The sequence below is a fragment of the Pelophylax lessonae genome (assembly GCF_965119305.1).
Source record: "Pelophylax lessonae genome assembly, chromosome: 10".
NCBI lineage: Eukaryota > Metazoa > Chordata > Amphibia > Anura > Ranidae > Pelophylax > Pelophylax lessonae.
This window is the reverse complement of record NC_138777.1, coordinates 232,636,603-232,662,190: the sequence shown is the minus strand read 5'-3', so window position 1 is coordinate 232,662,190 and position 25,588 is coordinate 232,636,603. Positions and strand designations below refer to the sequence as shown.

The window sequence follows — 25,588 nt, the reverse complement described above, 5'->3', positions numbered from 1 at the left end:
TTATATGAAGTCTGTGCAAGTCGCGGTGCACCCCGAAGTCGTGCCGCGGTAGTGTGAACCGGCACTCAAAGACATATTGGTCAATACATAAATAGACAAGACAAGAGGGGCACGGACATGGATACCATGGAGAGGAAAACATCTCACAGCATGTATGTGTACAATGCATATAACATCAATATATTGGCAGATAAAAAAATATCATACACCGGCACATGTACATATAAAATACACAATATATGATTGCTTTCCAAATCGAGAATAAATATCAAAATATGAAAAAAAATCTGCATATCCAATAACTCAACATTTTTTTTCCATGAATACTCCATGAATCCGTATCCAGATCAATCATTTAATAGCTCTACGCGTTTCATGGAGTTTACATCCACTCTTCATGAGCTTTGTAAAAATAGCCTGTAGATACAGAGGTGTAATTGTAGTAGAAAAAATACACCGGTAAAGTCAACTCTAGAGCATCAAAAATCTGAAAAGCTGATACTTACAAAAACAGGGTTATAATATACAGAGAATCAACCAGAAAATCTCCAAGAATAAACTGGGATTAAAAGGTAAGGAAAAAAAAAAGTCGTTCCTCATTGTTGAATGCACCAGAATGGATAAACGCCTGATCGCCTGCCTGCACTTTGGTTTTCAGACCATCACTCTTTTGTCATCCTCACTTTGTAAGTGTTTTATCAATATCCCATCACTATGCACTTTCACTTTTTCAATATTTTCTACAAAACGCGTAAAGCTATCAAATGATGGATCTGGACACGGATTTTTATCTGCCAATATATTAATGTTATATGTATTGTACACATACATGCTGTGAGATGTTTTTCTCTCCATGGTATCCATGTCCGTGCCCCTCTTGTCTCGTCTATTTATTTATTTATTGACCAATATGTCTTGTATATTCAAACAAAAAAGGGGGGGGGGGAATTGGGGAATTTCTGCGCTAAAAAATGATAGAAAATGATGTAAAAAAAGGGGAAAAAGCTGCTGACACTAGACCAACAGACAGTGATCCAAAATGCATAAAAGTAAAAAATAGTGTAGCACTAATACATAAATCACATGTGAATATATAATGAATATCATATAATAAATAAATATGAATGATAATTGATAAGAGTCCAAAGGAAAAGACCAAAAAATAAATAAAACGAAAAAAAAAAAAAAAAAGACCAAGACCTTTGTGTGCATGAATTTTGTTTGGTCTTTTCCTTGGACTCTTATCACTTATCATTCATATTTATTTATTATACGATATTCATTATATATTCACATGTGATTTATGTATTAGCGCTACACTATTTTTTACTTTTATGTCTTGTATATTGACATGTGCTGCCTGATTGTGCTTCATCATGTAGCCACTAATTAATATTTGGTTATCAATTATTCAACTGGGTTATTTTGAGACAGCATTCACCTCAATCAAAGTCCCACTGCCCCCCTTTTCTTTTTTGCATATAGTTCCAGGGATGGAGGTTTCTGCTGCGATGCTTCAGATCAATTTGATTACATACAATTTTTGGGTGGAAGAGACCCGGTTGCCCCCTTTGATCTGTTTGCATCAGTCTTGTACAATACACCGGTTGAATTCCTTAAGTAGCTATTTAATACATTTTGATTCCGCTTTTGTTTATTGTTGCCCCTATGCGGGTTAGATTTGCTTCCTGATTGGCCGAAAGGAGAAGCCATGCTTTTGGCCAAGGAGGAGGTGGAGGGAGGAGATGCAGGGGAAGCCCGACCCATGGAGGAGACTGAGGGGTAAGCCGCCGCCGCCTGCCCTCCACATGGGGGGGGGGGGGGTATGGTGTGGTACAGATGAGTGAGTCGGGGGGGGGTATGGTGTGGTCTGGGTGAGTGAGCCGGGGGGGGGGGGTATGGTGTGGTCCGGGTGAGTGAGCCGGGGGGGGTATGGTGTGGTCCAGGTGAGTGAGCCGGGGGGGTATGGTGTGGTCCAGGTGAGTGAGCCGGGGGGGTATGGTGTGGTCCGGGTGAGTGAGCCGGGGGGGGTATGGTGTGGTCCGTCTGTCGCCCCCCCCCCCAAGAAGACTGTAAGCAGGCAGGCAGGCAGGTTTCTAATATTGCAGAAGAGAATGCTGCAGAGGGTGGATGAAGTTGGACAGCCTGGTAGGGAACTGTCACTGCCCACAGTTCCAACACCTAAGGACTGATAATGCTCGGAGTGGATTGACCCTGTAAATAAAAACATGCAAACACAAATGTAAAAGTGTCTACAAACCATCCGCTGTCCACTTACCTAGACAGGTCAAGAGTGTGGAGCGCAGAAGGCGCCAGGTAAACATTCACTGAGGTCAGCCCTGCAGAGGAAGACAACAAATACAGATACACAGTGAGTAATAGGAAGGAGCACAGTGGGGATACAATGAAGAAGAATGTGAACACCTACTGTTGGAGCCGGCATATATTGCCCGAAGGGAGAAGCCGCACAGCCTCAGCTCCCTCAGCAGGTTCCGTTCGCAGTGCAGTTGCTCCAGGTTCCCCATACAGCCAAGGTCCAGGGAGGACAGCTGGTTATCTCGCACATCGAAATGCGTGATGTGGTTTATTCCCTCCATGCTGGCGGTCACTTGAGTCAAGTGATTCATCCTGTGCAAGTAATAGATGACAGAGTTTCATAGTAGGTAAGGTTGAATATAGACAATAGTCCAGTTCAACATGTGTAGGTGTATGTGTGTCCATGTCGATAATTATTTCCCATATCCCTGTATATTGTTTGTGTTCACTAAGATGCTCGTTTAAGAGTCTTTTAAAAATATCAATACTCCCTGCTGACACCACCAATTGTGGAAGAGAGTTCCACATCCTTATTGCCCTGACGACAGTGAGAAACCCCCTACGCAGCTTAAAAGCGGAGCTCCACCCAAAAGTGGAAGCTCAGCTTATCTGCCTCTGGGGGTACCTGTCCCCACGTCTGGGTGACTTCACCACAGCAAGATCACTCGGATGTTCGCCCCCCTCCTCCGTTCCCCATTGGGCCATTCAGAAAGCCCAGCGTGCTTTGCACATGTGCAGTAGAGAATCAACTGAAAAGCCGCCCGGTTTTCCCATAGAAGCAATGGCAGTGGCAGCACCTGAGAGCTGATGTAAAAATCAGCCGGGATCCCTGGACAGGTAAGTGTCCTAACATTAAAAGTCAGCAGCTACAGTATTTGTAGCTGCTGACTTTTAGTTTTTTTTATGAAGGAGGCTGGACCTCCTCTTTAAAGTTAAACTGCTTCTCCTCCAATCTCATTGTGTGGCCACGTGTCCTCTTACACTCCCTGAGATTGAAACGTTTTCTACCTACGCTGGGATCACCATTGAGATATTTGTAAATCGCCATCATGTCCCCTCTCAAGCGTCCCTTCTCCAGGGAGAATAAATTTAGTGGTTGTAGTTGTTCCTCATAATTGAAGTCCTCCAGTCCACTTAATAACTTAGTTGCCTTTCTCTAGACTCTCTCCAGTATAGGTTCAACTCACAAGGCTAACACACCTGGACATGGATCCTAAAAGATAAATCTGTAACTGTACCTAAGCATTCCCCTGAAAGATATACCTCCCGTTTTAAATTCATCCTGAAAAATAGCAGACATGTGATTTTGCCTAGGCACTGCTGTTCTGATCCCTTTTTGCTTCAGGGTGAGATCTTTAAAGGCACTCGTGCTTCTAAATGCAAGCCTCACCAGATATGGATTGATTTGTTCTCCTTGCTGGAGAGGAAGCTGCACCTGAGGACCTTCAGTGCAAGAATCTCCCTGTTTCTGCTTCATTCATTCTGTGTATCTGTGCTTCCTCCACCACTACTGCTGTTTCTTAAATATTATCCCACCAGTCATCGGGGGCAGCTCTGACATGAGGAAGCAAAGCCCTGTCTCTATCAACATGGCCATCTCCACACCGGGAAACAGTACAGAACAAGGAATTGTAATTCAGTAATCAATGATCAGGAGCAGGAAGACCACAGGCAATACTGCCGACAAGTCCTTTGTCCTCTGCCCGCCTAATTATTGGCACAGCTTCCACAGTTCAGGTCCTCCAAATACAGAAGGAGCAATAAGCCAAGCTGAAGAGACTTCTGTGGACTATATGCATTAAAATATACATGATTTAATGACTTTCATACATGTCCTGCTACATTTAAAGAACCCAGCAGCTTACCGCAAGTCTATGACCTTCACATGTGTCATGGTCACGAGTGCCTGCAGGTTAAGAATCTCCAGTCGGTTGCCCGCCATACACAACTTCTCCACAGAAGAAAGATTATTAAACGCCTTGGGAATGGTCGTCAAGTCATTGAACGCAAGGCCAAGGCTTGTAAGCTGCGGTAGAGAACCCAGCTCGTCCGGCAGCGATGTCAGGGAGTTCCCGTCAAGGTTAAGTGTCTGCAGGCTGCAGGTGAAGGAGAAAGAAATATTTTATAACTTACAATATTTTAAAATGATTTCTATACTCAATGTTTTTATCCAGCTGCTGCGTAGCAATTCAAATAGGCAATAGATGAATCCAAATGGACTGAGGTTTGAAGGACTACATGAGTTAAAGCGGAGTTCCACCCAGGTAGTAATAACCCCCTGACATGCCACATTTGGCATGTCATTTTTTTTTTTTGGGGGGGGGGGCGGGTACCTAGTTATGACAGGTACCCGCTCCCACCTCCGCTCGGAGCCCCGCGGCGCCCTGAACGGAAGTTCTCCTCTCCCCCTCCCTCCCTACAATCTTCTGGGACATGTCAGAGGTCCCAGAAGATTGCTGGCCAATCAAGACGCGCAGCGCAACTCAACGCATGCGCAGTGCGTACCCGGCTGTGAAGCCGCAAACTGTCACAGCCGGGTGCCCACACCAGTGATGCCGGCGCCGCTGAGACCAGAGGGAAGAGGATCGAAGGCATCGGGCGGGCGCATCGCTGGACCGTGGGACAGGTGAGTGAAAAGGCTGGAACTCCGCTTTAACGGGATTGTATTTTAACACCTTTCCGCTTTGCCTATAGCAGAATGACCGGGAGGTGGCCTTACTGTTCTGAGTGGCCATCGTATGATGTCCTCTCAGAAAGCGCCACGATCTATCACTTGCTGCGTCCACTAGACCCAGCCGATGACTGATCAGTTTACCGTCTCGCTGCGGGTACCATGTGACCAATCACAGCAGGTCACATGACAGTTTTAAACAATGGATGGCTTCCTTTCATGCCATCCATTGTGTACATTTGTCTTGCTAGCTGTGATTGGTCAATGTGATCACATGGTACAGACAGGGCTAATCACAGCCCATCTGTACCATGTGATTAGCTTTGACCAATCACAGCTAATTGCAACAAAACTAACTGAATGAATCAAATTTATTCAGTAAAATGCTTGCTTATAGCAATGTAATTCACTGCTATAAGCAATCACAATGTGTACAAAAACAAAAAATCCTGATCACTTTCCCAGAGTAGTACAATGTTACTACGGTAACATTAGATTGCTCTGGTCACAGCGTGTTAAAAAACAATTTGTAAAAAAAAAAAAAAAGATAAAAATAAAATGTAATAAAAAAATAAAATAAAAAAAATTATATATATATATATATTTTTTTTTTTTTTTTCATACTGTCACAAGTCAGTGTCCCTGTTCACTGCCACACCAGTTATATGATGATGCTGTACTGCACTGGTGACTGTATGTAAAAAGATAAATAAAAATTGTGAACATGTGTTTTTTAAATTTCTTGATTTTCCAAAAAATTATGACAAACAATTACAACTTCAAAAAACTCGCCATGCCTCTTACTAAATCCATTGGACTGTCGACTTTCCAAAAAGGGAATATTTGGGGGATATTTGTACTGTCCTGGCATTTTTGGGCCTCAAGAAATGAGATAGTCCGTCAGTACATCAGGATTGATCAATTTTCAGATATATATCCCATAGTTTGTGGGCTCTTTACCTTTCCTACAGACTAAATAATATACACTGATTGAGGTTATTTTTACTAAAGAAATGTAGCAGAATACATTTTCACCTAAATTTATGAAGATCGATTATTTATTTGCAAAATTTTATAACAAAACGAAGGAAAAAAAAAAGAGTTTTTAAAACAACCTTTTTTTGGTTTATTTAGCAAAAAAAACCCAGTAGTGAGTAAATACCATAAAAGAAAGCTTTAGTTGCGTAAACAAAACAATAAAAAATTTAGTTTGGGTACAGTGTAGGGATCGACCGATATTGTTTTTTTCATTACCGATACTGATATTTTGGTCATCGCGTATCGGATATTTTCGTACATTTTTTTTTTACTTGACAGGTACTCTTGTGGAGGGATCTTGAGGTCTAAAAGACCCCAAACCCCTCCTCTGCACTTAAAAGCATTCAAAAACGCCAAGTTTGGCTGTTTTGAATGCTGTCATTTTTTTGAATCTGGCGCCGAGTACCCGGAAGTGATGTCATGACATCACTTCCGGATTTTTGCATGGAGACCCGATCAGAGCCGAATGCGGCTTTGATTGGGTCTTCGGCGGCCGTGCAGGCTGGTTGCCCGGGTCTCCCGGTGGGACGGGAGACCCGAGCGAGCCGCGGAAGGCGGTCATGCAACACTGTACTAGTGATCGACCGATTATCGGCAAAGCCGATTTATCGAGGGCCGATATGCACTTTCCCCGATATATCGTAATCGGCCCCGGAGGTTACCGATATTGCCGATATTTCGGGAAAGTGCTTGTACCAGAGTAATGCCTGCAGCTAGAGGCATCACCCCGGTACCGGCGTCCATAGCCGACGGTCGGCTGTCTTGTAATGACAACCGATGCAGGTGAGAAGCCGCTCCTTGTAATGACAGCCGAGCGGCTTCTGAGCCGCATTGGTTGTCATTACAAGACAGCCGACCGTCGGCTATGGACGCCGGACCTGGGGTGATGACTCTAGCTGAAGGCATCACTCCGGTACAAGCACTTTCCGAAATATCGGTAACCTCTGGGGCCGATTCCGATATATCGGGGAAAGTGCATATCGGCCCTCGATAAATCGGCTTTGCCGATAATCGGTCGATCATTAGTACAGTGTTGCATGACCGCGCAATTGTTATTCAAGGTGCAACAGCGCTGAAAGCTGAAAATTGCTCTGGGCGGGAAGGGGGTCAAAGTGCCCCATATTGAAGGGGTTAATTTATTAATCTGGATCTCTTTGTGAAAGGTAACTTACCTGAGCAACTGTCCAATTTGGGGAGGTACCCGTGTCAGCCCATTACAGGAGACGTTGAGCTCTGTGAGGGTGGCGATCTGGCATAACTCGGAGGGGAAATCTCCCATCTTGTTCTGTGACAGATTGAGAACTTTCAGCTGGGAGAACCTAAGGAGAAATATACAAAGGACAGGTCAGCTTTAGCCGGGTCATCCTCAGTGCTTATCCCAGGCAGAGCAGTGCAATGTCTAGGAGTACCTGCAGAGACTGCTCACTCCTGCTGGACCCTGCAGCTGCAGGAAGTTATGTCGGAGGTTCAGGGACGTGACGTCCTGGCAGTAGAATAGGTGCTCGGGAATCTCTTCTAGGCTCTGACACGAGAGGTCAACGGTGCTCAGCCTCTGCGATACCACCTGCAAGCCAATCACACAACGACTCCTAAATATAATCTTTCAAGAAGTAAAGCGGTTAAAGATTTTATTTGTCTGTGATCCCTTTTGGGGGATTTCCCCTTTGATTCCTGTCCCTAGGAGACCTGTGCAAGAAATAGGGGGTGCAATCATCACCAGGCAGAACGCTCATACAACAATAAAAATCCATTGCCAAAAACAAACGCTTTCCCCCTGTAATAAAAATATGTCACCATTGGAGAAATTCCCCATCACTTCCGGTTTTAATAAGAAGTACAGGCATACCTTGTTTTACGTACACTCGTGAGTAGACACAGCTTGGTCAGCTTGGCATGACACTACTCCAGATTTTTATCATTAGCGTCTATGGGAAAATCTTGGTCAGCTTGACATGGCACTGCTCCCGAACCATAAGTGACAGGGACACTAAACTTGGGGAGCATCGAGAGGGAACCCAGGACTACAACATATCCTATTGTTGCTGGCCAGCTTGCCTAGGTAATCTACCATGTCATAGTCCTGGGTCCCCTCTTGGTGCTCCTCAAGTTTGGTGTACATGTCACTTATGGTTCGGGAGCCATGCCAAGCTGACCAAGATTTCTCATAGAGAAGTGTAAAAATGTATTGCATCACTTTAAGTACATTTTCGTTTTACATACAAGTAGGGTATGCTGTAAACCATTATCAAAATTCCCCTTGGGGGTGGGACTAAGTACTAAAAAAAGGAAGAAAAAAGCACTAAGGACTAAAAAATGTGAATAAAAATCAATTTTAGTTAACAACTACAGTAAAACCTTGGATTGCGAGCATAATTCGTTCCGGAAACATGCTTGTAATCCAAAGCACTCTTATATCAAAGCAAATTTCCCCATAAGAAATAATGGAAACTCAGATGATTCGTTCCACAACCATTCATTCATAAATCCTTCAATTTATAGTCCATATAAAAAGATTATAGCATTGCGATAGGTTATATAACCATAAAATGTCCATCCACAAATAGTCGCTTCCACAAGGGGATTAGAAGCAAAATCCAGCAGGAGCTACAGAGTATCAAAGAGAAGAGAGGCGCCTCTAAGTGTAGCAATATGGTTACATTTAATGAAGGTACAACATTTAGCAACTCACATGGTTGATGAATAAAACAGGCACATCTAAGTATGCAGGCATCCGGGGTAAAGCTGTCCACATAGACTATCTTCTGCACCGCCGGCTGCCAGTCTGTAATCCTGACCAGGAAGACCACCCTGCAGTAAAGCGATCTGAAAGCGAGGGGCAGCATGGAAGGGATGATGTAGATGGCGGTGCGGAGGACGGTCTATGTGGACAGCTTTAGCCTGGATGCCGGCATACTTAGATGTGCCTGTTCCAATCATCAACCATGTGAGTTGCTAAATGTTGTACCTTCATTAAATATAACCATATTGCTACACTTTTATACTCAGCTGTGACTTGAGGCTACTTGTATATCAAGACATCGCTTGTATATCAAGTCAAAATTTATTTGAAAATTTTGCTTGTCTTGCAAAGCGCTCTTAAACCAAGTTACTCTCAAACCAAGGTTTTACTGTACTTGCTGACCGCCCGCCGCATATACTGAGGCAGGCTGCTCCCTTACCGCCAGGGGGGTTAAGCGAGGCGCAAACTGTTGGCGCTATAAAAATCCTGTATAATAATAATATAAAGCAATTAAGTCTGCAGTTTTAGGCTACAGTAGCCATTTTGGAGAAGACCGCATCTTTAATGGTCATTGCATCCAGGAGTGAGCAGTATTGTCCAAAGAAATAGGAGATGAGCGCACACTTCTTTCCAGTAATGCCCTGTGATCAATGATCCACCCCGCTCATCACCCCCGCTCATCACCCCCGCTCACCATCCCCGCTCATCACTCCCGCTCACCATCCCCGCTCATCACTCCCGCTCATCACCCCCGCTCACCATCCCCGCTCATCACTCCCGCTCACCATCCCCGCTCATCACTCCCGCTCACCATCCCCGCTCATCACCCCCGCCCATCACTCCCGCTCATCCCCCCCGCTCACCATCCCCGCTCATCACCCCCGCTCATCACCCCCGCCACTCATCACTTCCAAGGTCCAATTTAGACATGTGCAGAACAAAACACATTGTTTCATTTCGATACGTTATTTACAGAGGTTTAATTCAATTTGTTTAAATTCATTTAATTCGTTTTCGGAATTCGTAACGATTTGAATTCTCCGAACTTGGTAGAACTGAACTCAATTCGACTGAATTCGGAAAATTCTAATCGATTTGAATTTCATTCATATTGGAATCTAATTCCATTAGAATTTCATTCAAAATAAGATGTATTCTTTTCGAAATTCGAATTTTGGAAGATGGTTATATTCTTTCTATTCCATTCTATTCTATTGTTTTTTTTTTCTATTCTATTCTTTTCTATTAAATTATTGTATTTTCTGTTCTATTATTTTCTATTTGAATTTATTCTATTCGGAATTTGAATTTCAGGAGGTGTTTATATTCCATTTTAATGGTAGAACTGAACTCAATTCGACTGAATTCGGAAAATTCTAAATCGATTTGAATTCCATTCATATTGGAATCTAATTCCATTCGAATTTCATTCAAAATAAAATGTATTCTATTCGAAATTCGAATTTTGGAAGATGGTTATATTCTTTCTATTCCATTCTATTCTGTTGTTTTTTTTCTATTCTATTCATTTCTATTCAAATTTATTCTATTTGAAATTCGAATTTAGGAAGATGGTTATATTGTTATATTCTTTCTATTCAGTCCTATTCTATTGTTTTTTTTCTATTCTATTCTATTCTTTTCTATTAAATTATTTTATTTTCTGTTCTATTCTTTTCTATTTGAATTTATTCTATTCGTAATTTGAATTTCAGGAGGTGGTTTTATTCCATTTTAACTTTCAAAATATTTTATTAATATAAAGAGTAAGGTTACAAACAAGAGCAAAAAAAGAACAGGTGGTATGCAAGTTGGGATTGCAGAAGCAACTGGGTACAGGAATACAATGGGCTTCAAGGGAGTGCAATTCAAATCAAAATAGACATATAAGAAAGTTATATTCCATTTTATTCAATTTATTTTCTATTCTTTTCTTTTATTTTCTGTTCTATTCTATTCAAATTCAAAAAAAATTTCTTATCGAACTTTCGGAAATATTATATTTCACTCTATTCTATTGGTTTTCATATTCTATTCTTTCATTTTCTACTCTATTCTATTCCATTCCAATTTGAATTTATTTCATTTGAATCTGAATTTATTCTATATGAAATTCGAATTTTGGAAGAAGGTTATATTCTATTTTTTTTATTTTCATTCCTATTCTTTTTTCTATTCTTTTCTATTCAAATTCTAATTTATTCTATTTAAAATTCCAATTACAGAAAAAGGTTATATTCTATTCTTTTTTTATTATTCCACCTCTGCCAGTGGAACCAGACATGAGCAACTCCTTGGGCAGCCGTTCACTCAGCTCCTCACCTTGGGGAAGTGATGATTGGACAGTCCGTCAGCCTCTCCCCTCTCCATCACCTGTAGCTTCCTACCCCAATTTGGTCCTCCCCCAATCAGGAGGGGAGCTGGGGACAGCAGCTTCTGTGATTGGCTGGCTGGGAAGATGACAAGGACGGCACGCACAGGAGCCGACAGGGAGCCCTGGCTCTGCTATATGGCTGAGAGTGACCTGGCCGAGCCCTGCAGGGAGGGGGCCCGAGATGGGGCCCAGGAGCTGGCAGGACTCTACTCTCCAGGTAAGTGGAGACACCCCAGGGGCCCCACCCACAGTGTAAAAAAAAGGGGGGGGCACGGTGTGAAAGGAATGTATGGGGGAGGGGGGGCACGGTGTAAGAGGAGTGTATGGGGGACACTGTGTGAGAGGAGTGTATGACTCTTACACATTGTCCCAGCAATAGGTGTTCTCACCTGATGTGTACTGCAATAGTATGACAGCCAGTTTAGAGACCCCCCCATTAGATCAGAGTCCCTTTATGTTAGCCCCCCCCCATTAGATCAGAGTCCCTTTGTTAGCACCCCCGTTAGAGATCCCCCGTTAGATCAGAGTCCCTATATACTAGCACCACCCTTACAGACCTCCCCTCTAAATAGATCAGCACCCCCCTTAGAGACCCCCCCCGTTAGATCAGAGCCCCTTTGTACTAGCACCCCCCTTAGAGACCCCCCTCCCATTAGATCAGAATCCCTTTGTTAGCACCCCCGTTAGATCAGAGTCCCTTTATACCAACACCCCCCTTAGAGACCCCCCCCGTTAGATTAGCACCCCCCTTAGATCATAGTCCCTTTGTTAGCACTACTGTTTGAGATCCCCGTTAGATCAGAGTCCTTTTATACTAGCACCCCCCTTAGAGACCCCCCCCCTCTGTTAAATCAGCACCCTCTTAGAGACCCCCCCCCCCCCCCCCATTAGATCAGAGTTCCTTTGTTAGCACCCCCATTAGAGATCCCTGTTAGATCAGAGTCCCTTTATACTAGCACCACTCTTAGAGCCCCCCCATTAGGTCAGCACCCCCCTAAGAGACCCCCCCCCCTCAATTAGATTAATCCCTTCATTTTGGCACCCCCCTTAGAGACCAGCCATTATATCAGAGTCCCCTTGTATTAGTGACCCCCTTTAGAGATCAATGGTTGGCCATCTCTGTCGCCGAAAACAAAGCCCTGCCAGTCATAAAAAAAAAAAAAAAAACTGTCTCCTAACTTTTTTAGCTGGTTCAGAGATTCAAAGCAAATTTGTCAAACCTGCTTTATTATTTCCTCCGCCTCCCTTACCTTAGTCGCCTGTCGGTGCCATCTCTGGTACTCCGCGGCAGAGTCGAAGCTGACGTGGTAGGTTGGAGCTTGTGCTTCGGCAGAGCAGAAGGCCAGGCAATGCGGTCTCCTCTTCACCTCCTCTATCTGGAAGGGGGAGAAGAGCAAACCAAGATTATTCTCCTCTTCACCTCCTCTATCTGGAAGGGGGGAGAAGAGCAAACCAAGATTATTCTCCCCTTCACCTCCTCTATCTGGAAGCGACAATTCGGGAAAAAAAATAACATTATTTTTCACTTTTTGCTATATAAGATTCCCCCCAAAAAAATTAAAAAATGATTTTTTTTTTAACATTTTAAGCCAAATTGTTTTCTGCTATATATTTTTGGTAAAAAAAAAAAAAAAAATCGCAATAACCATATTTCCATTGGTTTGCGCAAAAGTTATCGCGTCTACTAACTACGGGAAAGATTTGTCATTTTCATTGTTTTTTTTTTTACTAGTAAATCGCAGCGATCTGCGATTTTTAGCAGGACTGCGACATTGCGGCGGACAGATCGGACCCCTGACTGACATTTTTGACACTTTTGGGGGGACCAGTGACATTACTACAGTAATCAGTGCTAAAAATATGCACTGTTACTGTACTAATGACACTGGCAGGGAAGGGGTTAACACTATAGGTGATCAAGGGGTTAAATGTGTACCTGGGGGGGTGTTTCTAACTGTGAGGGGGCGTGGCTTGTGAAATGATCATAGAGACCTGTGTTCCTATATAGAAGGAGCACCGGAGCTCTGTGATCATTCCAGGGAGAAGAACGGTCAGATGTGTTTACAACAGCCGACCGTTCTTCTCTCTCAGATGGGAGCGATCGCGGGTGTCGGACGGCAATCAGAGCCGCCTTCCCCGTGCATCGGCATCCCCGCTGACGAGCGGGAGCGGGAGTGTGCCGCTGCCGGTGCACGCTCACCCCCTAGCTGCCACCAAGCGACTGACGTAGCCCTACCTCGGTTTGCCTGGGAGAGCCACCTTGCCCCGCAGTAAATATGCGGTAAGCGGTTGGCAACCGGTTAATGTATTTTGTTACGTTCTTAGAGAAATATTCCTTGCATCTAAAACACGGGTGTCAGACTGGCGGCCCTCCAGCTGTTGCGGAACTACAAGTCTCATAAGGCATTGCAAAGCTGACAGTTACAAGCATGACTCCCACAGGCAGAGACATGATGTGACTTGTAGTTCCGCAACAGCTGGAGGGGAAGTGTGAAGTGTTACTGTTGATCCATTACGCCATCTTGTGATTCATGCACCAAGTTATCAAAATCATATGTGGCACACTGACTCCCATGTGACTTATGATTTATCTATGTAGTAAGATGGTATGATATATTTATAATGTGTATCCTCCCTGTGGCACGTTGAAACTCCCACTTTTGACTCCCCTCTTCACCCCTCCCCCAAATGGTGAGAGAGTGGGTAGTATGTTGTATTTTCTTAATTTTTTCCCTGCCCACAGTAATTGAACTGCGGGCGGCAACTGCAGCCCAGGCAATGTCACGGCCTTTCCTCCGGGTTGAGGGCGCACATACGCGCCCCCACCAGCTGACGCGCTGTGATTGGACACAGCACGACTTTGCAGCTGATTTCGGCTTTGGTCACTGACACACAGAGTTCTGTGTTTACAAAAACACAGAACTCTGTGTACTGTGAACAGCGATCTGGCTGCTTCTTCTCCCTGCAAAGCAGAGGTGAATAGAACTGAGGGATCTGTGAAAGACTCTTATGAAGAGTACCTAACTATGCCTTCCCCTTCCACCCAGCACTGGGGCTGCACCGCAAAGGGTGTGCAATACACAAATTTGTAGGGTGGTGGTGCAGGGGATGAAACAAGCGGTGAGGAGGAGACATAATGACTTTCTCTCCTCCTGTCAAACACCCTTAATTATGAAGAGCGTCTACAATCTCTTAATTTATTCTACCTGGAGAAGAGACGCCTGAGAGGGGACATGATAGCAATTTACAAATACCTCAATGGTGATCTCAGCATAGAAAAAGCTATTCAGTCGCAAGGATTGCATGAGGACTCGAGGACATACAATGCGATTAGAGGAGAAGCGTTTTAACGTCAGGCAACGCAGGAGTTCTTTACTGTTAGGGCTACAGGATTGTGGAATTCTCTACCACAAGAGGTAGTTTATGCGGGAAGTATGGCTACTTTCAAAAGACTTTTGGACATACATCTCAAGGATCAGAACATTCAGGGGTATGAGAGATGATTATGGCCATACACACCTACACAGGTTGAACTGGATGGACTATTGTCTTTATTCAACCTCAACTACTATGTAACCATGTAACCCTCTGAAGAGTGATCCACCACAGAAAAGTGACAATTCAGATTGCTACAAATGCCCACAGGTTCTCTTTATTAAGTAATAATATATACACAGGGTATATTCAGCTCACCTTGCCACCCACAAGGGGCAGAATGTGCATTTTCCCAGTCTGACAGTCCTTCACAGAAGAGACGATTAAGCAAGTCCCGCACAGAACGACCAGCCGCTCCGCCCACTTATGGAGCTGAATTTTACCTTTACGTACGTTAAAAACACCCGAAAGCAAAATCCGGTCCAACTGCTCCATAGAGCACGGCTTCTCTGAAAAGAAAAAACAGGGATAACATTGATATGTACAGTGAAAGTAGATTTATCCAGCGCCCTCCTGACATCTGTGTACCCAATGGGAAAACGTTCGATGTGAATCCACTCCTCATGTTTCTATGTACTGAAGTTTTGTGTTGGGTTTCTGTTGAACCTGCTGAGGCCTCAAATACTCCCTTCCCCTCCACCAATCGGATATCTACGGGCTCCTTTGCTGGTGCTGACATCTTCTCACCAGTTTCCTTCAGGTGATGGTACTCACCGTCACTGGGAGTGAAAGACAGATACTTAATGGTTTGGATTGCTTCAAGTGGGACAGTAATATTTGTCAGCAAATTGCCTTTAAGAAAATATGAAGATTTAATCCCACTTCACACTGTGAGACCTATAGCCTGTTGCCATGAAGTCTGACTCCTAAATAATCATAGAAATACGTAGATGTGTATTCCATGTACTTCAATGTAGGAGACAGACAGACTGTCATTGGCAGTCTTGTTCTATTGTCTGTTTTGAAGTGGGATGTGGATTGTGTTAAGTCTGCCTGTCCCATTATTAAATGTTAATGACCTCACATTGTTCTGTCCAGATGGCTAGATAATTAGTTCAGGTTAATTCTGTTTCTGTATACAATTTCAACCACATATGATAATGTAATCAGGCAACCCCTGACCTGTGTGTGGTAATCTGATCAGGAGGGGGAGGTCCATGCTGTATATAAATTCTGTGTGACTGTTCAATAAAGTGTTATTCCAGTACAAGCTAAGTTGTTGGCTAGCTTTGTATGGGGCGGCTGGGAAAATCTGGTATATATGTCCATGACTGCAAGGAAGCCGTATACTGACGGAAGAATTTAATATGTAAATGGCCTTAGTACAGACACACAAGGTGACACACACATAATTAAAGGTTAATTTCCCACATCTGTTGCTTTTAGTACAAGGGTCTGCCTGATTGCATACAAATTGAAGGTGTTTAGGTTTGACCTCATATTATATGGTTTTGGTAAACCTAAAGGAAAAAAATCTAAAGATCATTGTATAGTGTGTATCCAGCTTAAAGCGGGGTTCCACCCAAAAGCGGAACTTCCGCTCATTTGCTTCCCCCCCCCTCTGGTGCCACATTTGGCACGTTTCAGGGGGGACGGGGGGGAACAGGTACCTGTTTTTGACAGGTACCCTTCCCCACCTCCGGGAGACAGCGCCGTGGAGCTGTCCCTCTGAAGTTTGGCCCCCTCCTCCTTTCCCCCACCGCAGAGCAAATTAGAATGTGCAGCACGCTTTGCGCATGCGCAATAGGGAACCGGCTGTGAAGCCGAAAGGCTTTATTGACGGTTTCCCTTAGAAAGAATGGCGGCGGCAGCACCCAGCAGCCGATCTGAAAATCAGCTGGGGTGCTGACATCGCAGGCTCCCAGGCAGTTGCGGCTGGTGCTCCATGGGCTGGGGGGGTGGCGGCAGACGGACCACACCATACCACCCCCCCATCCAGACCACAGCTGCTCGCCCGCACAGCATACCATCCCCCCCTCCTGTCGCCGGCTCACTCACCCTGGACTAAGTGGAGAGCAGGCGGCGGCTTCCCCTGCGTCTCCTCTCTCCCTCCTCCTCCTTGGCCAATAGCATGTAATAGCTGTAATAGCATAGCCCAAGGAGCAGCAGCCGGCACTGCCTGGGAGCCCACGATGTCAGCACCCCACCTGATTTTCAGATCGGCTGCTGGGTGCTGCCACCGCCATTCTTTCTAAGGGAAACCGCCAATGAAGCCTTTCGGCTTCACAGCCGGTTCCCTATTGCGCATGCGCAAAGCATGCTGCACATTCTTCTTTGCTCGGCGGCCAATCAGGAAACAGGTCTCAGGACCCGCTTCCTGATTGGCTGGGATGAGGATCCGTGTGATAATAGTGAATATTCATTCGCTATTGTCACCCAACTGGGTGGGATCAGGGCGCAGTACTCTTTATTGAAGCCTATTAGAGTCTCTGGCTCTAATCACGTGCTTCAAAAAAAAAAAAGAAACCCATTGGAGTCCATGCATCCGGTGCTCTGCATGTAGATTAGGGGGCCAGACGCATGGATAGGGGGGGCGGTGCCCCTGCGCCCCCAATGCACCAGCCGTCACTGCTCCCAGGACAGGTAAGTGACCTAATACTAAAAGTCAGCAGCTACAGTCTGTCTACAGTATTTGTAGCTGCTGACTTTGAATTTTTGGAGGGGGGAGGCTGGAACTCCGCTTTAAGACATTTGATGGCAGGACCCACAATGAAGGATTATTCTGCGGTCTACAAATAATCTCTGCCTGAGCCGGTACAAGGAAGCGCAGGTCTGAATGTGTGCTAAACCCTTGTACACACTGCCAATAATACAACCCAAACCTGATCTGCTACATTGTTGTGTCTTCAACTTCCTGTCCTGTCTGCTCACATTAAAGGAAAATTACAGCCAAGGACGGTGAAAGGTTTATGGGGAAAGAACATGTGATTGACCCCTATTTGTCTAGTCAGCTCCGCCATTCACTGTCAGACGGAGCAGCACCTGAAACTTTTTTACAAGTAGCTGAAGGTCTCAGGCTGCACAGGAACGTCCAATCACCTGCCGGCTGTAAAGAGATTTCTGCAGGTGTGCCGGACTCAGAGCCAACTGTGTGAAAGTGGGAGCAATACGTGACTGATCCGTATGAACAGCACCGCAATCAGGAGGAGCAGCTCTGCTACATTGTAGCTGTGTTTGTATATTATACTAAAGGATAAGTTCATGACATTAGAACTGGGGATGTGAAATGAGGAAAAAGTGTGGCTGCCCCTTTAAAAAAATGAAAAACTCACTTCTGAAATATGAGGGTAATGAACCAATAAGTGGAATCAAAGGGGAATATAAATGTGCAAAAGAGAGTAATTGCAGCCAATTTCTGTAGTGTCACCATATACAATAAATATTATAACATAGAAAAAATCAGCGCTATAATAAGCAAATATCATTGAAATAAGGACCAACATAAAATGTGTTCAAATCCAATAATGTGCTAATATGTGGGGAAAAAAACAAGCGTGAAAAAAATATACAAGCTGCACACTCACTACTTTACATTGTAGCAAAGTGTCATTTCTTCAGTGTTGTCACATGAAAAGATAGAATAAAATATTTACAAAAATGTGAGGGGTGTACTTACTTTCCTGAGATACTGTGTGTATGTGTATATATATAAGTGATCGACCGATATCGTTTTTTTAATGCCGATATTTTGGTCATCGGATAATCGGTATTGGGCGATATTTTCAGACATTTTTTTTTTTTTAGGTACTTCTTGTGGAGGGATCTGGGGATCTAAAAGACCCCAAACCCCTCCTCGGCACTGAAAATCATTCAAAACGCCAAGTCTGGCTGTTTTGAATGCTGTCAGTTTTTTTAATTTCGGCGCCGAGTACCCGGAAGTGAAGTCATGACATCACTTCCGGGTTTTTTACATGGAGACCTGGGTCTTCTTTTCGGCAGCGGTGGAGGTAGGATGCCCGGGCGAGCCGCGGAAGGCGGCGGGAGGACGTCCCCTCCCGATCCTTGTAATGACAGCTGAGCGACTTCTCAGCAGCATCGGTTGTCATTACAAGTCAGCCGACCGTCGGCTATGGACGCCGGTACCGGGGTGACGCCTCTAGCTGCAGGGATCACTCAGGTACACTTTCCGAAATATCGGTAACCTCAGGGGCCGATTCCGATATATCAGGGAAAGTGCATATCGGCCCCCGATATATCAGTGTTGCCGATAATCGGTCGATCCCTAATATATATATATATTTTTTATTTTTTTTAGGTACTCCTTGTGGAGGGATCTGGGGATCTAAAAGACCCCAAACCCCTCCTCTGCACTGAAAAGCAATCAAAACGCCAAGTCTGGCTGTTTTGAATGCTGTCAATTTTTTGAATTTCGGCGCAGATATTTTGGTCATCAGATATCGGTATCAGCTGATATTGGCAGATATTTTCAGACATGAAAAAAAAAAAATTTTTTAGGTACTCTTGTGGAGGGATCTGGGGATCTAAAAGACCCCAAACCCCTCCTCGGCACTGAAAAACATTCAAAACGCCCAGTTTGGCTGTTTTGAATGCTGTCAGTTTTTTTAATTCGGCGCCAAGTACCCGGAAGTGAAGTCATGACATCACTTCCAGGTTTTTTACATGGAGACCTGGGTCTTCTTTTCGGCAGCGGTGGAGGTAGGATGCCCGGGTATGCCGGTGGGATGGGAGACCCGGGCGAGCCGCGGAAGACGGCGGGAGGACGTCCCCTCCCGCTCCTTGGAATGACAGCTGAGCGGCTTCTCAGCCGCAACGCTTTTCATTACAAGACAGCCGACCGTCGGCTATGGACGCCGATACTGGGGTGACGCCTCTAGCTGCAGGCATCACTCCGGTACAGCACTTTCCCGAAATATTGGTAACCTCACGGGCCGATTCCAATATATTGGGAAAGTGCATATCGGCCCTCGATATATCGGTGTTGCCGATAATCGGTCGATCTCTAATATATATATATATATAGTGTGTCTATGGGAATGTATCACCATTCTCCCAGAAGTGCATTTGTGAGGTCAGACACTGATGTTGGATGAGAAGGATTCCGATATATCGGGCAAAGTGCATATCGGTCCCCGATATATATCGGTGCTGCCGATAATCGGTCGATCTCTAATTTGAATAAATGTAGATTATTGTACATGCCGTAAATAAATAAGACATCCCCTGAAAATAAGCCCTAGTGTGTTTTTTTTAGCCAAAATTATTATAAGACCCGTTCTTATTTTTGGGGCATCCATTCCATCATACTATGCAGCAAGATCATTGGGCCATAGTTCTGTGAACTTTCAGCTCTTATGGATCTCGGCGTTTAGATGGGAATTTTCCATTTGTATTGTGGGTTATACAGCTACCAAATTTTGGGATCTGCCTATTGTTTTTACTGGAGGAGGCAAATTCCCTTCTTGGGTGGATTGTATTTTTTGACATCTGCATTGAGGGTTTCAAGTTGCCCTTCTCCCTAATATATCCCTTATTATATCCCATATGGTATTTTCATCCATACATATATATATAATATCACCCATACTAGGCTTTTGTGCCTATGCTATTATTATACCACCACCTTTATGATCCCCATATATTGGCCTCCCGTCACCTGCAGAGGAGATATCCCTTCATCTTGTCCGTCCTATTTTGAGTGCAGTACCTATTTGGTCTTGGCAATGCCCTGATGAAGCAATGAATGCGAAACGCGTCGGCTTATCCAGGGACCAATAGTCTGCAAAATATATATTAGGATCCAGTAGTGTGCTATTTTGGTACACAATTATCATACACACACGGACCGGTATATCTTTTTTGTACTGTATGTCTTGTTGTCATGTTTTTTATTCTTTTGTAATAAAAATGAATATATTTGTTATACATATACGAGTCTTGTATTTGTATTCCTGCAACCACCAGTTATGCCGTTATAGTCCCGCTTTCTTGGGTCCTCTCTTGGCCCCTACTACCCCTTGTTTTTTGTCCTAGTTTTTTTGAGAATACTTCTCACATTCATTGCACTATTCATGTGTGATTTTTTTCCCCACATATTAGCATGTTTTATATGCACAATATTGGATTTGAGCACATTTTATGTCGGTCCTTATTTCAATGATATTATTTGCTTATTATAGCGCTGATTTTTTCTAGGTTATTAAACTTATTAAACTTCTGAAATATGAACATCAATAGGTGTTGGTGCTCACAATGTGGGATGCTATTCAAACATACGCAACTCTTGTGCAATTAAACAATTGATGAACAAGTGATCAATACAATACACACCCCAACCTGATAGAACACCTTTGGGATGAATTAGAGCAGGGACTGTGAGCCAGGCCTTCTCGTCCAACATCAGTGTCTGACCTCACAAATGCGCTTCTGGAAGAATGGTCAAAAACTCCCATAGACACTCCTAAACCTTGTGGACGGCCTTCCCAGAAGAGTTGAAGCTGTTATAGCTGCAAAGGGTGGAGCCAACTCAATATTGAACCCTACGGACTAAGACTGGGATGCCAATAAAGTTCATGTGTGTGTAAAGGCAGGTGTCCCAATACTTATATCTATCTATCTATGTGTATATATATAACACACACACAGTATCTCACAAAAGTAAGTACACCCCTCACATTTTTGTAAATATTTTATTCTATCTTTTCATGTGACAACACTGAAGAAATGACATTTTGCTACAATGTAAAGTAGTGAGTGTACAGCTTGTATAACAGTGTAAATTTACTGTCCCCTCAAAATAACTCAACACACAGCCATTAATGTCTAAACTGCTGGCAACAAAAGTCAGTACACCCCAAGTGTAAATGTCCAAATTGGACCCAAAGTGTCAATAATTTGTGTGGCCACCATTATTTTCCAGCACTGCCTTAACCCTCTTGGGCATGGAGTTCACCAGAGCTTCACAGGTTGTCACTGGAGTCCTCTTCCACTCCTCCATGATGACATCACAGAGCTGGTGGATGTTAGAGACCTTGCGCTCCTCCACCTTCTGTTTGAGGATCCCCCACAGATGCTCAATAGGGTTTAGGTCTGGAGACATGCTTGGCCAGTCCATCACCTTTACCCTCAGCTTCTTTAGCAAGGCAGTGGTCGTCTTGGAGGTGTTTGGGGTCGTTATCATGTTGGAATATTGCCCTGTAGCCCAGTGTCTGAAGGGAGGGGATCATGCTCTGCTTCAGTATGTCACAGTACATATTGGCATTCATGGTTCCCTCAATGAACTGTAGCTCCCCAGTGCCGGCAGCACTCATGCAGCCCCAGAACATGACACTCCCACCACCATGCTTGACTGTAGGAAGACACACTTGTCTTTGTACTCCTCATCTGGTTGCCGCCACACACGCTTGACACCATCTGAACCAAATAAGTTTATCTTGGTTTCATCAGACCACAGGAGATGGTTCCAGTAATCCATGTCCTTAGTCTGCTTGTCTTCTGGGACGACATCCATGCAGACCAATTTGATGCAGTGTGCGGCGTATGGTCTGAGCACTGACAGGCTGACCCCCCACCCCTTCAACCTCTGCAGCAATGCTGGCAGCACTCATACGTCTATTTCCCAAAGACAACCTCTGGATATGACGCTGAGAACGTGCACTCAACTTCTTTGGTCGACCATGGCGAGGCCTGTTCTGACCGGAACCTGTCCTGTTAAACCGCTGTATGGTCTTGGCCACTGTGCTGCAGCTCAGTTTCAGGGTCTTGGCAATCTTCTTATAGCCTAGGCCATCTTTATGTAGAGCAACAAAATTTTCTTTCAGATCTTCAGAGAGTTCTTTGCCATGAGGTGCCATGTTGAACTTCCAGTGACCAGTATGAGGGAGTGAGAGCGATAACACCAAATTTAACACACCTGCTCCCCATTCACACCTGAGACCTTGTAACACTAACGAGTCACATGACACCGGGGAGGGAAAATGGCTAATTGGGCCCAATTTGGACATTTTCACTTAGGGGTGTACTCACTTTTGTTGCCAGCGGTTTAGACATTAATGGCTGTGTTGAGTTATTTTGAGGGGACAGCAAATTTACACTGTTATACAAGCTGTACACTCACTACTTTACATTGTAGCAAAGTGTCATTTCTTCAGTGTTGTCACATGAAAAGATAGAATAAAATATTTACAAAAATGTGATATATATATATGGCGCTCTCTCTCTCTATATTATATATATATATATATATATATCTCCCCTCTCTCTCTCTGTATATATATATATATATAAAATATCTCTCTCTCTCTATATATATATATATATATATATATCTCTCTTACACATACACACAACGCATGGCATTATATGTACACAGTGCACACCGGCCGGGGATGTGAATGGGCCCTTTGTTTTAGGCTGTCCCTATAACTGATATATTGATAAGGTTCATTAGAAGGGAACTGATGAATGTCTGGCTGATAGCAGTCAAATTGGGGAACAATTATAAGGGGGGGGGGGGCATTATCTGAAATGAATACTCAGATTGGCAATGCTCCCCCAGGTGAAGACAATGCGGGGGGATGGGGTCTGCCCAATACATGAACATGCAAGTTTGGCCAAGGCTTCCACCATGGTCATACCACAGACTGATCACCCATTGGATGGATATTGTGCCCCCCCCCCCCCGGTCAGTTCCCACCTATAACAGTGATTTGGTACACAAAGACTTTACCGCTATAGAACCGGATCATGCAGCTGAGGTCGGAGTGGGCCGCCTCCTCTTGTATCCTCAGGGAGTCCCGGAATCCCAGCTCTGAGAGGTACCTGTAGATGATGTGTAGGGGGCGCTCCTCGGGTTCCAGCCTCCTGTAAGGGAAATGACATTGAGTTTATCAACAAGATCCAGAAAGCGAGTCCCAGTCCTGAGGACATTGGATGTAAAATAAGCTTTTTGTGTTTTTATTATTTTTTTTGAACCATGGGCTTTCCATTTACAATCCTATGGCTGGGGGAGGCAAGGCAGGAGGCCTGCAGTTCAGCAATGCTTACCGGTCTCCTCCCCACCCCCACCCCGTGACTGGACAGTGAAAGGAAAATCAGAAGATGGATGAGCCCACCTCTCGGTCTGGCACTCTGCTCTCTACACCCATAAGCATGCTTCTTGCTCTATGGCATTGCTGATTGTCTTCTTGTGCTGCCTCTCCCTCTCCCTGTCTGGGCTCTGCTATACTGGGATTGGAAGAAGCAGATACCAACTCAAGTTTAGGGAACTGTTTGCACTTAGAAACACATTTAAAGTAGAACTTACAGTGAGATTAAAGTGTTTTACTTCCTCTCCTTGGGTCCCTCGCCGGCTCTCTTATCTCCTTCCTCCTGTTACACATGGCCCCGCCCTCTCCATCTCCTCATTGGCTTACTGGATGTGGCTCCCACTTCTGCCAAAAGACAATCAGGAGTGCGAGTCCCCAGAGAGAGGCAAGGCTCTCATGCACATCACTGGATCGAGATGGGGCTCAGGTAAGTATTAGGGGGGCTGAGGGGGGTTAGAGCAGTGAGGGGTTGGAATTGCTGTCAGGTTTTTAATAGGGAGGGGGGGGGTTGACCAATATTGTTTTCAGGCCGATATTAGGTGCCAATATTCTGTATATTTAAAGTTTTGGCTGGTTGGTACCCTGCTGTGGGTTTTGTGGGTGTCTGGCTGGCTGGCACCCTGCTGTGGGTGGGAGGCTAGCTGGGACTTTGCTCTAGGTGGGTGGGTGTCTGGCTGGCTTGCACTCTGCTGTATGTCTGGCTGGCTGGCACCCTGCTGTGGGTGGCTGGCTAGCAGCCTGCACTGGGTGTGTGGCTGGTTGGCACCCTGCTGTGGTTGGCTGACTGGCACCCTGCTGGTGGGTGGCTGGTTGACTGGCACCCTGCTGTGGTTGGGTGGCTGGCTGACTGGCATCCTGCTGAGGGTGGCTGGCTGGCAGACTGCACTGGATGGGTGGCTGGTTGGCACCCTGCTGTGGTTGGCTGACTGGCACCCTGCTGGTGGGTGGCTGGTTGACTGGCACCCTGCTGTGGTTGGGTGGCTGGTTGACTGGCATCCTGCTGAGGGTGGCTGGCTGGCAGACTGCACTGGATGGGTGGCTGGTTGGCACCCTGCTGTGGATGGCTGACTGGCACCCTGCTGTTGGTGGGTGGCTGGTTGACTGGCACCCTGCTGTGGTTGGGTGGCAGGCTTGCACCCCTGCTGTTGGTGGGTGGCTGGTTGACTGGCTGGCACCCTGCTGTGGGTGGCTGGCTGGCTGGCATGGTGCACCCTGCTGTGGGTGGCTGGCTGGCTGGCATGGTGCACCCTGCTGTGGGTGGGCGGCTGGCTGGCATGGTGCACCCTGCTGTAGGAGTGTGGGTTGGGTGGCCTGGCTACCTGCTATGGGTGGGTGGGTGGCTGCTGGCTGGCTTGCGTGTCCTCTCTGGTCCGTGGTGTGCACTGTCTGAGGCAAGGCAGGCGGCGGCCTTTGCCCTATTTGGGTAGAAGAAGCCAGGACTCAGTCAGACTGTCAGAACGTTTCCATTCCCTAGTGCAATGCAAACCTTCGGAGTCCTGGATTCTTCTACCGGCCCGGGTAGATATAATAGTGGGGGAAACCAATATCGGGAAAATCTGTAAGTTTGTGACCAATATTGATTATTTTAAAAATGTGAATACTGGCCCCCAATAATCGGCCGAACCGATAATCGGTCGACCCCCTAGTTTTTAATACTATCTGTGTACAATATACTCTCTCCAACTGTCCTGATCACCAGGAAGGAAGGTTAAAGCGGAACTTTACACATAACAGTTTGATAACAGTGCATGCTGTAAATTGCCTCCAGAATCGCTCCCGTTTCTTCTTGCTGGAGGCCGCCATTTTGTTGAAGCCCACAGCAGTCACTTCCTTACTGGAAACTCTTCCTCTCTCCTTGATCTCCAAAAACTATATATCACTAAGAGGACAAAAAAAAAAACAAAAAAACACCTTACAGGGATTATAACCTCCCTTACGCTATCCAAAATGGAAAAAAAAAAGGTTTGCCT

The 25,588-nt window shown here is 45.1% G+C and overlaps 1 protein-coding gene across 1 annotated transcript in view; it reads right to left on the bottom strand.

The window, feature by feature from the left end:
• Positions 1 to 25,588, bottom strand: part of PHLPP2 (PH domain and leucine rich repeat protein phosphatase 2) — a 66,812-nt gene that overhangs the window by 15,452 nt on the left and 25,772 nt on the right. Inside the window, exons 3-10 of the mRNA XM_082270709.1 lie at positions 23,261 to 23,394; positions 14,833 to 15,023; positions 12,390 to 12,515; positions 7,435 to 7,589; positions 7,198 to 7,344; positions 4,182 to 4,412; positions 2,429 to 2,628; positions 2,279 to 2,339 (exon numbers count right to left, since the gene is read on the bottom strand). Of these exons, the coding sequence (XP_082126835.1) occupies positions 2,279 to 2,339; positions 2,429 to 2,628; positions 4,182 to 4,412; positions 7,198 to 7,344; positions 7,435 to 7,589; positions 12,390 to 12,515; positions 14,833 to 15,023; positions 23,261 to 23,394 (1,245 nt within the window). The remainder of the gene's footprint in view (positions 1 to 2,278; positions 2,340 to 2,428; positions 2,629 to 4,181; positions 4,413 to 7,197; positions 7,345 to 7,434; positions 7,590 to 12,389; positions 12,516 to 14,832; positions 15,024 to 23,260; positions 23,395 to 25,588) is intronic.